We start from the raw sequence: 23,073 nt of genomic DNA, 5'->3' as shown, positions 1-23,073 counted from the left end.
CCTCTTTTAGTTGGCGACGGTATCTCTTGTGAGGAGAGTCTCTTTCACCGCCCGTATCGGATTCAATATATCTTGCGAGTTTGCGACAGGTCGGTCAAGATATTCTTACGTTCTTACGAAAACGGTAAGTTTATTCATCGTGATTTTCATTCTTCAATGACTTTAAGCTGGTTGCGGTCGTAAGCTGAAATGAGTAAGACATTTCTTATTTTATCAATCTCTTTAAAAGACTTTCTTTTAAACATAATACGAAGTCTCTTGTAATGTGAAACTTTAAACTAAAGATTATTTTGCTTATGCAAAATTTTTGATACTATTTCGTTGCACAAATCTCTAAAATATTTAAAATATCTTAATCTTTACTTAAAAGGAGACGTACTTGATCTGCGACACCCTATATAAAATAAAAAAAAGATATAAGAAGCTTTATTTTAAACTTATTCTAAATTTACAGCTTTATTTTAAAAATAGTATCTATATTTTCACGCAGTAAGAAATAAAAGATCTTTAAAATAATATGCTTGAGATTCCTATTGCTATTTAAGATTTTTGAAGGGGAAGCTATTCCCAGTGAAAAGTATGAAATATCATGATTGAATTTATCATGGTTAAGTATCCCCTTTGAAAATAAAAATGTCATATTTCGCTTTTTTTCATACAAGTTAATGTCGTTAATGTTGTAAGTCAATAATAAGTCACAAATTGCAAAATAAGTGAAGTAGAAACATTTTGTTGGTCTACTCTTTGTGTGTATGTGTACGTGTGTATGTTTGTGTGTGCATGTGCGTATATGCGTGTATATGTATACATATATATGCTTGAACAAGTTTATAAATACTTACGGTTTTAGCGACGATGGCAAGCTCCTCAGAGGGACATACCGTCAAGCTGACAAACACGAACAAATCAACGACGACTGAAATTAATCTTCTTGCACCCACGGAAGGTGTAAGAAAACGAAGACGATTAGAATCTCTGACAACGAACTCGGAAATCCCTAAGAAAACGCAGCGATGCAATGAGCCGTGCAATTCCGATTTGTAAGAATATTTATCAGAATTAAAAAAATTTCACGCGTATTATAAGAAATGCTTCTTATGTTCAGTTATTAGTGTATTAGCAAAAAATCAATGATAATATAGCTAAAAAAATTTTTTATTATATATATTTAAATGAAATGAAATGAAAAGAAAAGTTTTGATTATGCAAGAAAGGGAAATTTATCATTTGAATATTTTCATATTTTAGAAAATTTGATATAATAAATCTTTAATAAACTTTTAAAAATTGGAAAATGTTTTTATGCTCTATGTTAAACATTATTGCATAAGCAAAATATATTGACTTTAGCGATCAGTACAATATTTTTTAAATAATGCCGAATTTCAGCCGAATTTTGTAATTTATTTGAAAAGACGAGAAAAGATATAAACTTGGTTTCATCAATCAATAAGTATTATTTCGAATTGTGATACACACACTCAATCATAATACACACTTTAGAGCATAATTTAATTTTTATCTCTCAGTGAGATACTCAGCGAAAAAAAGCTGAAGATATAGAAGACAAAAATTTCATTATTGCCACGTTTCAGGAAAAAATTGTATCGGACTATACCAGTGAACTCGCAGGACGCAAAAACATCACGATCTTGCGAAACAGAAAGAAGCGATGCCTCTAGATTGAGGAAAACGATACAATGGCTAGAGGAGGGAGCGCGAAGGCTACGCGAAGATCTGGCGAACGTGCGAACGGAGTTACATGAAGAGCGGAGGGCAGCAAAGATTGCCAAAAGGGAGTTTGAAGCTGTCCTCAGGGAAGCTAGAATCGCCGAGGCGTCCAAGTATCAACCCATCATAACCGAGCTGAAGAACAGGTAGATACATCTTGAGTATTATAATTTGTCTAGACTCTAGAGTGAAGCTAAATATCTCTATATCTTAAATTTTTTATTTTTTATTTATCTAATAGTTATTTTTGATTTACAAATCTTGATATTTGTATCAAAATAATTGAATAATCAATTTATAACTTAGAATTAAACCATGAAGATTATTTAATTATAAATGCTAAATAAAAATGCTGAAAGCAATATTTTTATTCAGAATCGCTCATTTTGTGCCACCGTTGTCATTGCCGTCGCCATTGCCATCATTCAAATCGGATTCCGTGAAAGACGAAAATCACAAACGTGAACTATCGACTCTCAGGAAAAACTTAGCCGAAGCTGAGAATACGATACGGAAATTCGAAAAGCAATTTATGAAATCACGAACGAACACCACTCGTAATACTAACAGTATTTCTTCCTACAACGACGTACGTCGTTTAGAAGCAGAAATACGAACTCTTCATGCCGAAAACGAAAAACTCGAAGAAAAATTGCGTGTAAGAAAATTCTGCATTAAACTCTTAAACTTAAAATTGTTACATTATGTCAGGGCAGATATGAAAAAATCTACAATGTTTTTAATTTTTATTGGTAAATTTGAAGTTTACTTTTCTTTACTTTTCTTTCTAAAAAAATTTAATTAGATAAAAATTTATTTTTACTAAAAATAATCTTATTTTTTAACATCAAATAAATTATTTTAATAAAACAAATATCTTTTTTAAGATTTCTTATTAATCTTTATTACGTTTACAATATATTAAATTATATCTTCTTTCATATTTCACTTTTTATTAGGTTGAGTAAAAAGTCATTGCGTATTTTTTGTATGTTTTTCAAAGTCATTTATTTATATAAAGAACAAAGATCAATCAATGATATATTTTCCGTTTTGTTCGATGACTTTTTGCCATCTTTCGGTGAGCTTCATAATTCCCCGTTCGTAGAAAGACCTGTCTTTATTGGCGAAAAACTGAACAATGTGCTGATTTACCGCCTCATCTGAATTTAACGTTATTCCACGCAAGGAGTTTTGAAGAGAGCGAAACAAGTGGAAGTCTGACGGCGCAAGATCAGGCGAGTATGCTGGGTGGGGCAACACATCCCATCCAAGCTCCAATAATTTTTGACGGGTCGCCAAAGATGTGCGTGGTCTCGCGTTGTCGTGATGGAACACAACTCCTTTACGATTGACGAGCTCCGGACGTTTCTGGATGACAGATTCGTTCAAACTGTCCAATTGCCGACAGTACACATCCGAATTGATTGTTCGGTTCCTTGGTAGCAGCTCAAAAAACACCACACCCTTCCAATCCCACCACACTGAGAGCATAACCTTCCTCTGATGAAGTTCTGCTTTTGAAGTCGTTTGAGGCGAATCATCACGTCGGGACCAAGACCGTTTGCGTTCCACATTGTTGTAAACAATCCACTTCTCATCACCAGTTATCATTCGTTTCAAAAAAGGATCGTTTTCTTCACGTTTCATGAGCATATCGCAGATGTTTATACGCGCCGTCAAATGAACTTTTTTGAGTTCATGAGGAATCCAAATATCGAGCTTGCTTACGTATCCCAGCTTCTTTAGGTGGACGTGAACACTTTTTTGACTGATCTTCAATGTTTCTGCAATCTTTCGTGTCGTGTAACGTGGGTTTGACTTGATCAATGCCTTTATTTTGTCGTCATCAACCTCGGTGGGCCTTCCTGACCGAGGAGCATCTTTGAGATCAAAATCACCAGCGCGGAATTTCTTGAACCAGTTTTGGCACTGACGTTCTTGTAGAGCATCGTCACCGTAAACTTTACGCAATTTTTCACAAGCTTGACGCGCGTTCTTCCCTTTACGGAAGTAAAACAGTAAAATATAGCGAAAATGCACAGTTTGGTCTTCCATCTTCAACTTGTTGTAAAATCTCCAAAACTCAACCAAATCGCTCAATTTTTTTTTTAGAATGAAGCTTAAACCGTCAGCTGTTAAACGATATATGACAAACATATGTGTGAATGACTCTAACACTGCCAAAACTGAACTAATGCTATCTGTTGCAAAAATACGCAATGATTTTTTACTCAACCCAATATTTTAGAATTACTTTTTGTTTAAGAATTATTTTTGATGATTATTTATATCAACGGACGCTCCGCCGATGATCTTGATCTTCATATATGTTGTAAAGGTGAGGTTATTGATTAATATTCACTTTTTTTTATTTGGCGGTCTTGTATAGTTTTTGAGATATTTAACGAAAAAGATTTACTAAACGTAATTTTTTGATACCATTTAATAGATAATATTAAATATGTATTTAATAAACACTTATATACCTATACACTTAGGCTGCGTTCGGAAACATCACCCGTATGCACACGTTCTATCTTTGTTATGTACCAAAAGTTAAACAAAGATAAAACGACTCGTGTGCACATGGGTGATATTTCCGAACGCAGCCTTAATAAGTGTCATTTATACAAACTATTTGTATCAGATATTTGTTTACAATGTATGCCGAGTATCTACATTATTCAATAATATCATTTTTTGATATTATGTGTAAATTATATCCACTATCAGAATCACTTTAAAATATATTACTATACTTAAAAAGATATTCGTTTTAATATTTGTGTTTTCTATTTTTAATTATTAAGTATGTAGAATGATAAAAATTTCGAATAGAAAGTTGGAGAATTAGATCTTTTATTAAAATTATAAAAATACAAAAAGTTATGACTTTTACGCGTGGGCGAGGGACGGATTCCGGTCTCTCTCCTCGCATTCCCACTCTAAAAAATTTTAATCTAACCCAAACCTAATTTTAATGTAATATCAGAGAATTCAGAAAGGGCTTCGCTCCTCCTCCGCCCACACATTTTATTTGCTATATTAAAATAAATAAATCTGCTAAGAGTACGCTCTATTAAATGTATATAGTATCAGAAAATTACGTTTTATTCAGTAAATCTTTTTCGTTAAATATCTTAAAAACAATATAAAAGCGCCAAATAAAATAAAGTGAATATTAATCAACAGATCTCGCTCTTACACTCTTACAACATATATGAAGGTCAAGATCATCGGCGAGGCGTCCGTTGATGTAAATATAAATAATTATCTTATTTTTATATTTAGATCGCTCTAAATGCCGAAAAGACTCGTATTGTTGAGATACGAGTTCAACGAGAGAATCATGAAACAGAGTTTTCCGCATTACGAAAATCGCTTCGCAACGAAACTATAAAAATGGTAAGTGCATAATGTTTAAATATCGGAAGTATCGATAGCGCTATCGCTAAACAATTTGATAATTCCTGATAATTATATGATTATAATGTTGCTCGAAGCAAAAGCAGTAATTTCATTCTGCGAGCAACCTATTTTTCAGGCATGTAAAAATATCCTTTTGAAACACGAGCGTCAGCGCGATGAGACTATTCAAAGCTTATTAAAAAATTGTACCCTGCGGTATTAGTCTACACTAACTAGAAAAGAGTCTGTCCAGAATGCAACAGTCCGATCTAATGGTTTGTACGGACAAAAGTTTTACCGATACGGTGAACATGTATGGTATAGTGTAGAACATCGACGAAAAAAATGAATACCTTTGCCGTGAAATTACCTAAAATGGTCACGATTTTCTCACGCTATTCTTGGGCTCTGGAATTTTTGTATGATTCAACAGTTTGCAAATTGCAGGGCCGTTTATATGCGGATACGGATACGGGAAATTATATATTATTTTCTCGAAATATAAAAATAACAGACTTTCAAATTTAATCCTTTTATTGTCGCGATGTGAAAGTTACCAACTATCAACTTTTAACCAATCTTTTACTATATCTTATGTAAAACGGATAAATATTTATATAAAAGTGTAAACTCATGTTTTTTCTTTATTTATTTCACTTTGTTGATTGAACTATATCAGGGACAAAGTATAATGTAAGAAGAATATTGCAAATTTATCATACAAATGCGATATTAATTTACGTATAATAATTAAATGTAATTACTATACCATATGTATATAAATGCAGAAAAATAGATAGAGTATCTAAATTATAAGTCAAAATAAAAACAAAATATCTAATATTATTATGTTTTTATCATGAATCATAAAGGGTTATTTTTTGTCAATACTTTTCAAAATTATTTCTAGTATAATTTTATCTTGCATTTTTGCTTGTAAATGAGCCATATTGCCAATTATGATCAAATCGGCATAGAAATGATATCTACTCCCAACAATTTATTTTAAATTATTCCGAAAAAATTTTTGTCGCTTGTTTGCTTATCTTACATCAGACTCTATATTTACTTCAAAATGCTTATTCGCGTGTGGAGCCTTGAAATGCATAAGAGAGACTTCCCGCTTCCTAACATACTACATTTACTACATTGAAATCGTATTACATTGATGTTTGACGAAATTGCCTGCCGCATTGCCGATGCGAGCTCATACAATCACCACATCTCTTGGCGACGAGCCAAATGCCGAAGATTGTAACGAAAAGAGATTGAGCTGGTTTCGTATATGGAGCGACTAAACAAAGATAAAGTAGATTCATGAACTTTATTTGCTCAATGAAATCTTAATGAAAATTAATTTAAATACCAGACAATAATCATTATAAAAGTATATAAACTGTAATAGAATCTTTCAGGGATCAGAATTGAAAACACATGCTACATACGCACACAATAGAATGAAAGAAAATATTTTCTCATATTTTAACAATAATAATTAAATGATTCATCAACAGAGTGCGATTGTTATTATAATAATTATGAGCGATATTATGTTATACACTATTAAAAATTATTAGATTACATTAAAAGTTGCAAATTTCTTTATTTTTAAAAGGCTGTATCTCAGTTTTGGTGGATCGTAGAACAATTTTTCTGGATACGTTTTAAAGGGGGAAGCCTCGATTTTTTAAGGTAACTAGGATGATATTTTTCCCATTAAATTATTTTTTTGTGAAAATCGGAAATTGCGGATGCTGACGGTACTTATAATTAGCCAAAACTTTGCAAAATACAAGGATAATTTTTTCCGCGAAAGGCCAAAAAGTTGTGAAATTTTTGTGAAATTTTTGCACAATCTAATTATGATCTTGAAAAAACACAGCTTGACGCGGCGAAAAAAACTCTAGTTAACTCTGTTACTCTAGCCACTTAAAAAAGGATCAAATCTTTAATCTTTTAAACGCATCTAGAAAAATTGCCTTTTGAGATACGACTTTTTAAAAATCAACAAAATTCGCAAGTTTTAAAATTAATTGTTTTGGATAGAGTATGATAATTATGAACAATAATAAAAAGCCATTTTGAATATCGAAGAAATGCTTTTTCTACTCACTTATATAGCTGCCACAAGCTTAGGTCATAATTCATACAATCATGATAATCTTTAATTTAATACTTCCCGTAATAATTCATTGTTCCGAAATCGTGCGATTTGTGTCACCGGAACGAAACGCATGTGCGTATACGTGCGAACGTTTAAGTTTAAGAGATGGAAGCGCGTGGCTGATAATGTGGTGTTTTTCTCATTTTACTTATGTAGATAAGGTTCGTAAAAGCAAAAGGCCCCTGAGGCCTAACAAGCCTGGCTTACATGATGGGATGAGACATGGTGAGAGCTCGAAAGCGGTACGAAAGGGACCAATCATTGCCCCTTCTCTTCATCATTGCCGTGTATCCCATTCTTCCTCATGATCACCGGCTATGTTAATTTTTCTCATTGCAACTTTCGCCACACGTAGCCGCGCAAGAAATCTGCCGCATTCAAACGAGTTTTGCGAATTTTTGCAGATGGACGAACTGCGAAGCAAGAGCCGAGAGATTGAGAAGATGTCGAAACTCTTAAAACGACGAAAGTCGGTGCCAAGGGAGCACAATACGGTGAGTAACTATATTTATTGGCGTTTCTATTCAAAAAAAATAATGTATGCACGTAGGGTGAGATTGAAATATAAGATTTCTAGTGATGTACAAGATATTCCGAATACTTGTGTTTCATAAACGGAAAATATTGCGCACGCGCATATATCTATACAGAGTGTCCCAGATCTACCGCACTACTTGCTAATAGTAGATTCTTGAGATTATTTGGAGATGATTTTTCCTCAGCGAAAATATTGAGAGAAGTCATTATTTTTTACAAGTTTCTTTTTCAACATGTATCTTTGTAATTAAGCCTTAAATTAAAACAATCTAATAAAAAGGGCTTTGGGAGCGATTAATAATGTCCGTATGAGTTACAGAAATATAGAACGCGATATAATAAATTAAATGGCATAAATAACATACATAACAATTAATTGAAACCGACAAACAATAATTTACAAAATAAATTAAAATAAAATTGAAAATAGTATCAGAAGCGCAAGCGTTTATAATAAAATTATTATAATAATATTAAGTTAGAAATTAAAATTGATAACTGTCAACGTAAATTATAAAAAGTTAGTTGTTGAGTGGTGTTAAGTCCCTTCAAAGGCTTCTCGATGAAATAATAATCTTTTAACCCACGCAAAGCTCTACCAAAAACTTACGGCTGAGAATGTAACTGATGACAAAGAGCCGTCTAAAAAATTAATTGCAATGGGGGGATAATATTGCGTAAAAAAACATAAATTAACATGACTTACCAATGGAGGATCAACAACGGGAGTAAAATCGAACGCTTAAACAATAACGCTGAACCGTCACATTCGATGATGTATCTTAAACTGCTGTGCGGACGGAGAACACAATTAATGTATAGCGAATGAGAGCAACGAGACAAAACAAAGCAAAATGTAAACAAATATATATTTTAAAGCGATTAAATTAACTTTTTTAATTTTTCTATGATTGGGAAATAGGAAGAATTGATTAATTTCGTGTCCCTCTGCAGAGAGATTCAAGCTACATTTCTGTTTTTTTATTTGTAGCATCTCTGACGTGAATCTCTTGTGATAGCACGGTTCATTATCTAGAGACTAGAATCTTTATTTTATCCCATGCAAAATCATGATTTTCCTCAATCCTATGGTTTGTGATTACGGAGATTTGCGGATCAGATCTATTGATATGGTTGCGATGTTCGTTAATACGAATTTTTAATAGTCTTTTGGTTTGATTCTAGACAATAAACCGCGCTATCACAGGAGATTCACGTCAGAGATACTACAAATAAAAAAACAGAAATGTATCTTGAATCTGCAGAGGGACACGGAATTACTCAATCCTTTCTATTTCTCGATCATAGAAAAATTAAAAAAGTTAATTTAGTCGCTTCAAAATATATATTTCTTTACATTATGATTTGTTTTGCCTCGTTGCTCTCATTTGCTACATATTATTTGTGTTCTCCGGCCGCACAGCAGTTTAAGATACATCATCGAATGTGACGGTTCAGCGTTATTGTTTAAGCGATTTTGTTTTCGAATTTACTCTCATTGTTGACCCTCCATTAAGTCATGTTAATTTATGTTTTTTACGCGATATTAATTATCCTCTCATTGCAATTAATTTTTTAGGCGGCTCTTTGTCATCAGTCACATTCTCAGCCGTAAGTTTTTGGTAGAGCTTTTTGCGTGGGTTAAAGGATTATTATTTCATCGAGAAGCCTTTGGAGGGACTTAACACCATTCAACAACTAACTTTTTATAATTTACGTTGACAGTTATCAATTTTAATCTCTAACTTAGTATTATTAATTGTACTGAAAAGAGTCCAGTTGAGGATTGAAACGTTTGCGCACTGTTTTCAATTTTATTTTTATTTATTTTGTAAATTATTGTTTGTCAGTTTCAATTAATTGTTATGCATGTTATCTATGACATTTAATTTATTATGTCGCGTTCTATATTTTTGTAGATGTAGATCATACGGATACTATTATTCGCTCCCGAAGTTCCTTTTATTAGATTGCTTATATTAAAATTCTCTCTCTCTCTCTCTCTCTCTCTCTCTCTCTCTCTCTCTCTCTCTCTTAAAGTAAGTTCTATCTGAAATTAAGTAATAAATGTAGTTTTAACTTCCTATAAAGTTCAGTTTGCAAAAAGTCCTTCTTTATGACACGGAAATTATTGTGTCTCAATTTTGTTGAGGAAAAATTGTCATTCAATGATCTCAAGAATCTGCTATTAGCAGGTAGTTTGGTGGTAGGTCTGGGACATTCTGTATACATATACATGCATACATAGATATATGCGCATGTACGTGCGTGTGTGCGTGTGTGCGTGTGCGTGTGTGCGTGTGCGTGCGTGCGTGCGTGCGTGCGTGAGTGCGTGTGCGTGCATGCGTGCGTGCGTGCGTGCGTGCGTGAGTGCGTGTGCGTGCGTGCGTGCGTGCGTGCGTGCGTGCGGCGCGTGTGTTCGCATGTGTACATTTATGTATGTACACACTTGTGCAATAATACTTGTAGAATATTGTAAACATTAGTTGCAAATATTGCATGTATCATACACACAATACAAGATGTTTTTATATATATAATAAATGGTTAATTTATTGTTGACAAACTATGGGATCCTTATATCTATAACATAAAGAGAGAGATAGATGGTAGGTTGAAAGGGAAAGATTGAGGGAGGGAGAGGGAGAGAGGGGGAAAAGGGGAGAGGGATCAGTGGAGAGAGGGATGGGGAGAGAGGAAGAGAGAGGAGGAGAGAGAGGAGAAAGAGAGAGAGCGAGAGAGTGGAGAGAAAGAAGAAAGAGGAAGAGGGAGAGAGAGGGGTAGGGAATGGGAAGAGTGAGAAGGTGGAAGGGGATGGAGGGTGGGGAGGGGAGCGGGATGAAGAGAGGGAGAGGAAGATGGAGGGAGGGGGTGGGAGAGTACAAGAGAGTAAGAGAGAGGTGAGGGAGAGAGAAAGAGGAAGGGAGGGACAGAGGTAGTTGGGGAGAGACAAAAAGAGAGATGAGCGTATACAGAGCGTATCTGAAATGATGCACTAAACTTTAAGAGCGTATTCTAGAGGTCGAAATAAGATTTTTATTTCTTATGAACATGGGTCCACAAATGAACCTCCCTTCGAGTTTGGCAAATTAATGTTTTCATAATATGCCTTTTTATTTTTTCATTTTAGTGGCTTACTTTACTTCATAATTAACTGGGCTATACCAAATTTCAACCTTCTGCCATTTTTTTTCTGAAATACAGTCAATTTTTAATTTTTTCCCCAAACTTTAGGGGCCTCTAGCTCGGAGGAGGGTTCATTTACGGACCCATGTTCATAGGAAAAAAAGTCTTATTTTGACCTCTAGAATATATGCCTTAAGTTTAGTGCATCATTTCAGATATACCCTGTATACAGGGTGTTCGGTAAAGATTGTGTCAACGCTCGTAAGCGGGTAGAGCACAGTAAACTGAACAGAAAAGTCTTGTAGTAATATATTTTTCTATAACACTTAATAAAAGAATTATTATTGAGTAAAGTCTGGCCACATATATACGCACAATCAGCGCCGACTTTTAACCGGACGCACGTCGGTGAGCCGCCCACCTGGTAGTGTGCGCCGCCATAACGACGGAGCGCTCACGCACACTACCAGGTGCGCGGTTAAAGGTTGACGCTGGTTGATTTTGGCAGACTTTGCTCAATAATAACTCCTTTATTAAGCGTTATAGAAGAAAATGTTACAGGACTTCTCTGTTTAGTTTATTGTGCTCTATCCGCTCACGAGCGTTGGCACAATCTTGACCGGACACCCTATGTGTATAAATTAAAATATCTTTTTACTTTGAATATAATATTAATAATATTGTTTAGAGAGAAAATGTTAATCTATTCCCCCCCTTCCTCCATCTCTTTTACTTTATCTCTCTCTCTCTCTGTTTGTATGTGCGCGCGCACGTGTTCGTCATTGAATTACGCACCTGGAATGGAACAAATAATATCAATACTCACCTTTACTTCATCGTTTTTCTTATCACATGTTTCGCTCTCGATTCTTCTTTATTTTCTTTGCTCTCAAATATGGACGATGGCAGCAAGCCGTCGTGCGAACAACCCAACGGTTCATCCTAGAGACCGTACCGGTGCATGCCATTATCATATCGTGCGACTTCCGGTATAAATTTACACAGCATATATTCCTAGAAGCCATTTCAGCGTTGGTTGTTTAAAATTGAAATCAATGATTTACATTTATCTTTATCTCAAATTTAACATGTATAATATTACTCCTTACACTGGAAATAATAATTTTCTAAAAAAAAAAAAAATATATATATATATATATATATATATATAAATAAAAAAGATATTTTTTTTAATAAAATTTTTTTGAACGATCTCAATAGACGATTCTTTGACATATCTATTGATTTTTTAATCAAAAATGTTTGATGATTTGGTATATTTACAGCAAGTTACAAAGCTAATGGCAGCATTTATTCGTCTTTATTATATATAAAATTATATGATATATACTCTATTGATATATAAAAGATTAATGAATTATCATGCAAAACAATATTTCAGAAATTATTGCATTTCTATGACTTTAAAATCTTGTACATATACTTGCCGCTGTATTTTCTCAAGATATTAAATAATCTTTTTTTATAAAAAAATATATGTTTTATATATAAATATTTCTTTAAATAAAATGACAACTGTTATACGGCATTTACAAGAATTTTCTTTGCTATAGTTTAATCGATTATAAAAGTTCTGATTCTGAAAAAAAAGGTCGAACAAATTCTTAATTTACATAAGTAACGTTCGAATAACAAAAAAAAAATATATATATTGGATAAAAATAAAATGACAGCATTTTAAAGTTAAATTTTTACTTTTTTACATTTTATACACTTTTCAATGTTTATAGAAACAAAATTTTTACAGCTATGAACTTGTTCATAGTTCAGTCGGTAAAGGAACATGTATTCGATGTTTTTGTAAATTTTAAATAGTTTAGTTTATTTGTTTTCGAGAAATCATGTGACTCAGATTGGTAAATATATGCATATTTGCGAAAAAAGTAATAAAACAAAGTTTTGCATTATGTAAGATTGCAGCGAGAAGAGAGAAAGAGAGAAAGAGAAATTGAATTTATGGTTCTTATCGTTAATTTATTATTTCGTAGCAATATATAAAGAGTATTATTTTTTTCGTCAAAGATTTCCTTCTCAGCAGCCGCTTCAGCTTTGAGAGATACTATGTTCTTTCTTATAATGCTGACACTCACCAGCTCTTTCGCTTAATGTTTCTCGTATTAATATATATCTTTGTTTGAGAATCAATAATGATTTTTATTATGGATATTATATATACTTTAATATTAATATAGCTTTCGCTTTTAACTATTTTACTCGTTGCTGACTTATATAATATAAACATTTAAAAATAAAAGTCCAAATTAATCCAAATCAAAATTTTCGTCATTATTTATGCGTTTAATTTTAATCACCTCTTTAATAAATATCTATTTGATAAATTTATGGTTACATTATGGATATAACTTAACTGGAATATCTCAACTCTTTGAATTCTTTCTTGAATTTCTCTGTACAATTACTTTTTCTTTAACTGGTACAAATTGAATCATTTAATAATAAACTTGCCATAGATTTCTATTTTTTATTCAACATATGTTTCTTCTTTATGTTCCGACTAAAATCACATTTATTTTGCACACAACACGAGAGTATTAACCGTTTTTTGGTAGTTATTCAAGTAAATATTTGAACTTAAAAGGGCATATATAAATAGTTACGAGAGAGAGAGAGAGAGAGTAAGCTGTATACATACAGTCCAAATATCTATTATTTGAAGAAAAACTAGGACTCAGAAATAGATACGGGCCTACGCTTATTTTTATCTACGCGCCACTTTCTATAAAATGTAGTATAGCTTTCTAAATTTGTTGAAAATTTTACTGAAATATTTCAAATATTTTTCAAATTTTCGACTCTTCAAGAAAATGCAATAAAGAATGAATTTTTTTTTGATCCGAAAAATCGAAACCCGATTTAGATTGATAGGTCATTTAAGGCATCTTGAATGTTTGGATATGCTCCAAAAAAATGCGTTGACAATGCGATTGGTATTTTTTGGACAACGGTCTTTACTTTCGACAAGACGTGTAACGATTCAAGGAAGCAATTACGAATCGTCGAAACCGATGGGCGAACACTGTCGATGAACGCGTATCTTGACGATTTGCTTTTAGTCGAAGACTAAAAGTTGCTTTATTCGGATAGCCCGATATCACCGTGTTAATGTATTGGGTTACACCGCGAGTCATACCGCGCATTGTGCATTGCACGTCTTCGTCATCTCAAAGGAACTTAAAGGCCATGAGAGCAAACGAGCGGTCACAGCTAAAAGGTTGTACGTAGTTTTACATACCCGCATAATATAATTGCCACCCTTTCTCACTTTATCGCCGCTTAATCGAGCTAACGGTAATGCAAAGATGTCTACGCTAAAAGCATAAAAACATCCCGTTCTCTGGCAACAGAGAATTTTTTTATAAACTCAGATCTAAAAAAAGAGAAACATAAAGAACATTTTTCAGTTTTCATAAATTTGTTTAATTGTTCGACATTAATTTTGATCGACACAAAAAGGCCACTGGTATTCTACACGGATCCTTTCCAAAAAAACGTACAGCTAATTGTTGATCATTTTTGTTAAGGGGCTGTTTAAATATTGTTTTTTTTCTGTATCAATAATACAAATAAAAACTTTCAGTAATAATACTTTAACAATAGTTCAATAGTTAGTTTGTTCTTTCCTTTTTATTGTACAAAAATGCATCTATTCTTAATATACAATACTGTTTTAATTTAAAAAATATTAAAATCACATATTTATTATTTAATATGAACATGACAATATAATTAGAGATTAAACGCAATTGTAAAAATTTATAATTAGTTATCAAATAATAATAATTTTTGTACTTATATCTTTTTTTTCCAAAAAAACAGTTATAAAATGAAGTCTATTTACTCTAAAATTTTTATTCTTTTTAAATAAATGGGAAACTTTTATTTTTTCGGAAGTAGAAAAAAGTTACAGATAAACAGAAACTTTTATTCTATTTGGAAAAAGTAAAAGTTTCTCTAGATTCTTGATGATCCAGTAGTGACATGAGAACGAATATCAATAAAAATAATTTGGAAAATATCTTACTTTTAAACTTAAACACTAAATAATACGAGTAATTATTTTAAATTTTTTCTTATATAATGTTCGTAAAATAAAACAGATATAAAAAATTATAACTTACCTTTTCTTCTGTTTATCTTGTTTTTAATTTTTTTAATAATATTAATTAAAACAAGTTCTAACTTTTATATTTTACTTTAAAATAAACTTTAAAAAATATATGTTTCTTCAGAACTTTTTTAAAATAAATATACAAATAATTGTTAAAAATGAATTTTTACAACAATATTTAAATATTAATGCAAAAATTAAAACTCAAAGGAGAAAAGAAATTATTTAAAAGTTAAAAGTTCACAAATATTTTTTATTTATAAAAGTTAACAACTTTATTAAATCCTTGAATATAATATGTAAAATCACAAGAAAGTACGGATGACATTGTCGCATAGCAATGTGGGAGAAGAAGGAAAAGCAATTACGATCCTATTCTTATACTTGATATATTGTGTCTCATAGATCTAAGTTTCTGCCAGCTCAACAGATTATGGATCTGTCCGTAACTTTCCGAATGGAATGAAAGGAACGGATCCGTTCATGACTTCGCAGGCAGGTAGTATGGAAGGCTTCGCGTTCGTTGAAAGTGCTTCAGTCTGGTCTAGACGTCGGCCGTGTACACACTGTCTTTCGACGTGTTATGTGCTTTTCATTATGTGTAAGCTCGAGTGTGACATATGATTAAAATTGTAAGATTCGCGTATCATTATAAGTATATGTATACGTCCCGATTTACCGAAAAACATACTTCTTGCATCTTTTTTTTCATACTTGTTATATGAATTCTCAAGATCAATCCGCGTTTCATGGGGTTCGTGTGGAACGAGGTAAGAGTGATCGTATTTTTTGTATCTCCATTTATATACGATTATGGAGAATCCATCTTTGATGCTGAAGTTATCATGTTTATAATCGTGGCTAACGAATTTATACTTTGTGGAGATATGCGTTTATATATATGATAAATTTTATATCTTAAAGTATTGTTTAAATGAGAAAATAGAAGAGAGGTTGAAATATATTATCATATAATTTATATTTCACATACATGTATAGGCACACAGGAATTTTCAAACAAATTATAAAACTATTTTATTTATCTAATTTTAGAGATGTAGCTTACTTTAAAGAAATATAATTTAAAATTTATATTAGTTATTAAGAGATATGATATTATAGATTCTAGAGAACAATAATAAACGATGATCCAATATTTTTGCTAAGACCAAATAGACTTCAATCTTATCAAAGAAATTTTCGTTAAAGAATAATGGATGAAAAGTGAAACATAAGATGATACATGGAATTATTATAACGAAATTTTTTTATTGCTTATGTATAAAGACATTGTGATTTACTTAACTTTTATTAGATTATTACTAAAAAAATTTTATAGTTTCTTTTATCAATTTTCTAAAGTCAATGCAAAATAAATGTGAACAGAAAAAGATAATTAATGTGATACAATAAAGTTATAAATTTAAATTCTATATAGAGAAAAAAGCATAATACACAGAGCATCATTCGTACAATGATAATATTGCTGTCGTCAAGAAGGTTAACCGACAGTTAATCTAAATACACAGACAGACACGCGCACGCGCGTATTTTACATCTTCTTAAGATTATTAAAAATTACATAATTTTAAAATTTTGTTTGAAATTTGGAGAGGAGCTTTATATATTTTATTTGTTACTTACTAAAATGATAGGCGTCATTGTTTTATTATTAAACTTTTGAAGTTTTTATGATAAGCAATTGAAAATTTGCAATTCTTACAAATAATTAATAACAAATAAAATTTGTTTATATTTTTATTTTATTTGAATAGTTGACTGCAAGATAGATCGCGCCCATTCACTCGCACATATTAGCCATTGAAATTAAATATTTTCACGCATCTATTTCAGTTTCATCGACGCCTTTTCTTGACCCTGAGTAGAGCGTGAATAAAGTGTGGAATCGATCGCATTCTCAGGAAAACCGAGTTGCACGTCGTCGACGTACCGTGGGAACAATCTTGCTATGCTATTGTGAAAAAAATAGCAAAAAACATGAATGTTGCGCGAACAAATGAACAATAGCTTTTGTAATTGAGTTGTTTTGTGAAGTTACTAGACGCGCTTAACATAGTATAAAAAGTAAATTTAATTGTTAAGAATTTATCAAATATTTTTCAACCATTTTTATCCAAATTTAAAACTTTTTTTCAAATTATTGATACAAATATTAAAATTGATAAATTCGAAATGATAAAATTAATATAAAGAAAGCCAAAGTACAAAAAATTCGTATTTTTTTATTGATTTCATTATTTTAAATTTTATCAATTTAAATTTGTTAATTTTTAAATTAATTTTGTATTTAGCGGGAAAATCCTTAACTTTGATTAAACATAATTGAAAAATATTTGGTAGATTCTAAATGGGGAGGGGGGGGGGGGGTTTAATCCACAACTTTTCTGACTTTCATATTTAATTATGAATATTTTATTACCATACTAACACACAGCAAATTTTTTTTGAGAGTTGAATACTTTAACAAGATGCTTAATTTTGATTAAAACGAAAATTCCACAATATATATTGTAATTATAATATGGCAAAATACTTAAAATAAAACTTTTTTGCAACTTTAATCACAAATTTCTCAAAATTGTGATATAATAAAGTAATATGCGATATGGAATCATATTTAAAATAAAAAAACTATGAGAAATAATTATTTTCTTTTTTGTATTCGAAGAAAAGTTATTTTTTGTGTTATATTGTATTACACACGAAAATTAGAATTGAAAACAAATATTTTACATAATTCTAAAGATTACAGAATATATTGAAGATCTGTATTATTTTACATTATATTTTATAATATAAAACATATTGTAAAATAAAAATATAAAACAATGAAATTAGAAAGATTTTATTTATAAATTTTCGGTGATTTTGAAATTTAAAAATATTGCGCTACATAATATAGAGTAAAACCTAGAAATAGTTTTCACAGATTAAAAGTGAAGTAATAGAATCTCAAGAATAAAGCAACTAATTAGCAAAAATAGCATCAAAAGAATATATCTTAATTTTATAAGTTTTTTTCTATAGCTATGCTATATTTTAATTTATAAAATGACATAGCTATTATTTTAGCCAAATCGGCTAAAGCAACATTAGGATAAACATTAGGAACGGAATAACAAATTAGCAATAAAAAAGTATTAAATTTATGTATAAATGTGATTGTGTTAAAGTGGCTATGCCAGCTTAATGAACGTATCTAGAAAATCAGGACTTATATAATGTGTGCGTGTGCGTGCGTATGCGCGAGCCTGCATGGTGTGGTGCGTAGTATATTCTCTCTACATTTTTGCAGTAGTTAATTTTTTTGCTACATAGATAATAACTTCTATATTTATACATATGTACATATATAATGTCACTATGTATAATGGCTCGCTCAAAGTTTCCACTGTATACGTCGAAACATAATAATGATTTATCGTTAAGTTATTAAACACAAATCTCAATTATTTTTTTATTAATTTATAAAATTTTATACAAATATGTTAATTTAAACATGAAATGTGATAACATTATATATTTTAAAATTTTACTTCTGAAGATAATATTCTTCGAGTAGAGTAATGCTTCGCTACGTCGAGGAATAGTAGCCTTTTTTAGTTTAATTTCATCGCGAAAAGATTAAGATTAATTAATGAGAATGTGAAACGTTTATGATTTCACGAAATCGAAATAATAGAGACTGGATATTATTTTGGGTTAAAAAAGAAACGATAAGCAACTGATAATTAAAATCATAGATTCAAGTACATGTAAATTCAAAGTGGGTTTACTAATTGTAAGACGCATATCCATAGTTATGCGATTATATATATCCGAGACGAATATCTGTATACCCTGATATGCATACAGGCACAAACGGATATATAAGTATGCTTTAAGCATTTAACTATCTTCCATTGTCCTCCTTCGAGGCAGCATTCGGGATGAATTTCAATGACTTCGCGACGCGTGAAAAAAGGCGAAGAGAGAAAGGCGGCAGTAATCCTTTCATAATTTTAAATGGAATTGTTATTTCGCCGGATGCGTTTCCTCGTCTCGATTGCAAGTGGAACGGCTGCTTCTTCTTCCTTCGATTTTATCTTGAATTTTCTAAGATCGGTAGAGCTCTCGGGGAGTTGGTAGGCATCAAGTATCTGATCTCTCGACACTATCATAACGCCGCCGCTTTCGATGAGCTACTTTTCGAAAGAAAGTTCTCAATTCCACAACAACCGCAGAGATACGAGCATGCATGTGATATAAGTTTCAGTGCACGAACGCGTATTAGCGCGCAATATCGAAGCCACGGCCTTGTTACCCAATCGTATCAGCTTGCCGGAGAATCGCTGCTTTGGTGGTATTTCTACATCTAACGATATCTTCAATTTTTTGCATCTTTTATCCTTGATTTTATACAGAAACCCGCGCGAATGGATTGCTAAGAAAAATAATCAACGGATGTTTTACGAACTTTGCTACTCTTGATTTTGTAAAAAAAAAAAAAGAACTATAATAAAAACAAAATTGTATTCATGAAATTATGGTTAATTGATATTCATGATGCTCATATATATATATTTCAACAATCCTGTATACACTCTGTATAATGTATATGTCTCTTGATAAGACATGATAGTAAAGTGAACGTACATTTTAAAGTAAAAATAAAATAATAAGAAATATCAAGTGTATATATAGAGCATATATATAAATATAAGAAATATGCTAATGACTTGTAGCATATGTTGGCTGCTCAAGCTATAAGTATAATATATACAAATCTGTGAGTAATCATAAACAATCTTTAAAAAGTATAGCGCTATCGCTTCTGTTCTATTATGCTCTATTAGATAAATCAGGATTATGGATGCTTCTCTATAATTTTTATTATATACAATTATTGTTATATACGCACATATGGCGCAAACATCATTGAGATATCTTCCCATACAGCACCGCAAGATTGCAACAACATTGCAGCAACATTTTTCTGCAAGATTGCAACATTGCAGAAACATTACGAAATGTTGCTGCAACGTTGTTATGATATTGCAGCAACAGTAAAATGTCCGCCTACAGAAATATTGCAATATAATATTGCAGCAACATAGCAATATAATATATATGCAATAATGCTTTATGTATATTTATCGAAATAATATCTTTAACATATGAAAAAAATAATAAGAAATTAGGCATATAAGAATCAGGATTTAGTGTGTATATAGATTTTCTGTATTATAATAATAACGAAATTATAAAATGTAAATTTTTCAGTACACATTCGACTTCCTTCAGTGACAGAGAATATCTAAGAGAAATAAGAAAAAACTCAATTTGCAATTGCGTAAATTCATAATTTCTTTGTATCCGACATATTCAGATATCCGGATGCAAAAAGATTGTGGTGGATTTACGCATACAAGTTTTTTCACATCTCTCTTTTGTCTTCATATAATATCAAAATTTATTTATTAAAATCTGAAGTATCTTTTTTGCATGTTAAAAAATTATTATCAAATTTTTGATTTTATATAAGAATGGAAACTATTAAAAGAATTCTTAGTCCAATGTCTGAGTCCCCTGTGTTGGGGTTATATCATACAATTTAAGCTAATAAAAATAGTTATATCATTAATCTTTTTAGTCGCTCTTTGTAAACTTTATATAATCATCGTGACTAAAAATTAAATGCAGAATAGATAGCGCAATATGCGCCGCATAGCGGTAAACGAATGAACTAGCGATTATCGAATACTTTCTTTGGAATATTTTTGGAATGTTGCTGTAACATTACTAAAGTTATATTGTAAAATAATGTCTTTGTAATATTTCTGCAACATTAAACTACAATATGCAATATTGCAATATTGCAGCAATGTTGTTGCAAGCTTTAGTGCTGTATGGGTTTAGGGATGGTCACGCAAATCGGCAAGTTTGTAATCAAGTTACCTTAGGCACCACAGATATGGAACGCCGCTACCGCAACGGCATGTGGGAGAATAATGTTTACGTAGTCTCTCACGTCTGTGCGATGCTATGTAATTTCAATCCAATCATTGCGGTTACATTATTAATACTATCTGAATAACGACGGGCGCGTATCATTAATTAATAGCTTCTTTTAACGTAATGAACGTGCCTAGAAAAAATAATGTTACCTATACGCGTTTTATTATTTGTGGCATGTCTCTTAGTATCACAAATAATATCTTGGTTTTATAAGCTGGAATATATACAAAACTGATAATAAAGCGAAAGTCATGCTTTGAGTGCGATGGACAGTAAATTAGATCCAACTAATAAAAGACGAATAATTGCTATTGACAATGCAAAATAATTATGTTTTCCAGAAAACTAAAAATTTGCTGTGCTTTTATTTTACGCATTCTCTAATTTTGCCATCTAAATTAGTAAAATATAAAAGTTTATAATTATAAAAAAAAATCATGCTTTTGTCAATGTTTTGACATATGACACATACATCTTTAAGAATACGTTTCACATTTTTTTCGTGACAAAATCTTTTTTTGAGTTTTCTATGCCAATGTGTTTAGAATGTTCCAAAATGTCATATTTTTATATGGGTAGAATATTATTTTAAAGGATGATTGGTTTTGAATTTGGTGAGGATCAGTGAAAAGATTCATTTTTTATAAAATTTTGAATTTTTTGAGAAATATCTGTAGACGTTGTAACTTTCGCAAACTTTGAGATATCGGGTTAAATTTTTAATTTTTAAATGGATAAATAATTATTAAAGAATGGTTGGTATCGAATTTGGTGAGAATCGGCGATTGTTTCTTTATCTTTTTATTTTGCTCACAAAGCTTCTCCTGAAAAAGCAAAAATTGAAAAATCCGCATGCTTAAAGTAGCTTAAACTTTGTGAGATAAAATGATGAGGAAGCAATATGCAAGTTTCTAATTTGCACAATTCAGCTTGTTTTAAGAAATGTCACGTTGTAACTTTTGCAAATTTTGAGATATTGGATTAAATTTTTTTACATAAATAAAGTATTATTAAAGGAAGCCAAATTTAAAAAATCGGCTTGCTTTAAAGAGCAGCTTTGTGAGCGAAATAAAATAATGAGGAAGCAATGTGTAAGTTTCTAATTTGCACAATTTTCAGCTTGTTATATAAAGAAAAAAGTATATATACGGAAAACAAATGAATATAAATTGATAACTTAAATTTACAAAAATTAATTCATTTTACAATCTACAATATATTACTGCTCTGATAATATCTATGTTGTTTTATTTTACTCTAATTATTTTACTCTAATTAATTTAAACTTTTAAAATATTTATACAAAAAGTTAAAACACATAGATAAATATATTCAGCATATATTTAATAATGAAATAACGTTGATGATGAAAATGAGAGAAAAAAAGGAAAAAACCTGATTTTTGTTCTATTTTTAAAAATTAAAAAGAGATCTCTCTTCTAGTCTTTATTTCCTATTGTCTTATTATTAATCGTATAAAGAAATAGTTAATTCATATTCTTCAATAAAGTGATATGGAAGTTAATGAATCTATGTCATAAAGCAATTTAAAAACCAAAAAACAAGATACAAAGATTGCATTCTTCATAAGAAAGTTCCATCGATTCTCGATAAACAATGGTACATATTAGAAATATGCGATTTGAGAAACGCGCAATCGCAATTGTCGACGATTGTAAGCGGGGGCGAGAAACGATCGGTGAAAGTGAGACGGGAGACCACATATTGAGAATGGTATGGGTCAAAATGCAGCATGTACAAAACTCTTCAGCGAGAGATATAATTTTCCAAATTTAAGCAGTTTACAAAATTATTAAATTTTATGTAAATAGTGATTACAAATTTCAAATATAACAGATATGCTCGCGTTATCTTTTTATAGACAAATTGTTTACAAATTAAAACGTACCTGTGTGTATACAATTCTTAATATTAA

General features: G+C 31.0%; 1 protein-coding gene across 5 annotated transcripts in view; it reads left to right on the top strand.

The window, feature by feature from the left end:
- The window catches only part of LOC138937445 (janus kinase and microtubule-interacting protein 3-like), a 36,889-nt gene continuing 13,816 nt past the window's right edge, over window positions 1-23,073 (top strand). For all 5 annotated transcript variants that reach the window (XM_070303749.1, XM_070303750.1, XM_070303751.1 and 2 more), the window contains exons 1-6: window positions 1-124; window positions 851-1,040; window positions 1,596-1,877; window positions 2,107-2,389; window positions 5,026-5,139; window positions 7,711-7,800. In XM_070303749.1, the coding sequence (XP_070159850.1) occupies window positions 856-1,040; window positions 1,596-1,877; window positions 2,107-2,389; window positions 5,026-5,139; window positions 7,711-7,800 (954 nt within the window). In that variant the 5' untranslated portion in view covers window positions 1-124; window positions 851-855. The remainder of the gene's footprint in view (window positions 125-850; window positions 1,041-1,595; window positions 1,878-2,106; window positions 2,390-5,025; window positions 5,140-7,710; window positions 7,801-23,073) is intronic.

This window comes from Polyergus mexicanus, unplaced genomic scaffold (assembly GCF_030449975.1).
Source record: "Polyergus mexicanus isolate NDT 795.1 unplaced genomic scaffold, iyPolMexi1.0 SCAF_11, whole genome shotgun sequence".
Classification (NCBI taxonomy): domain Eukaryota; kingdom Metazoa; phylum Arthropoda; class Insecta; order Hymenoptera; family Formicidae; genus Polyergus; species Polyergus mexicanus.
Note: the sequence above shows the minus strand (reverse complement) of the source record. Positions and strands in the feature narration are given on the sequence as shown.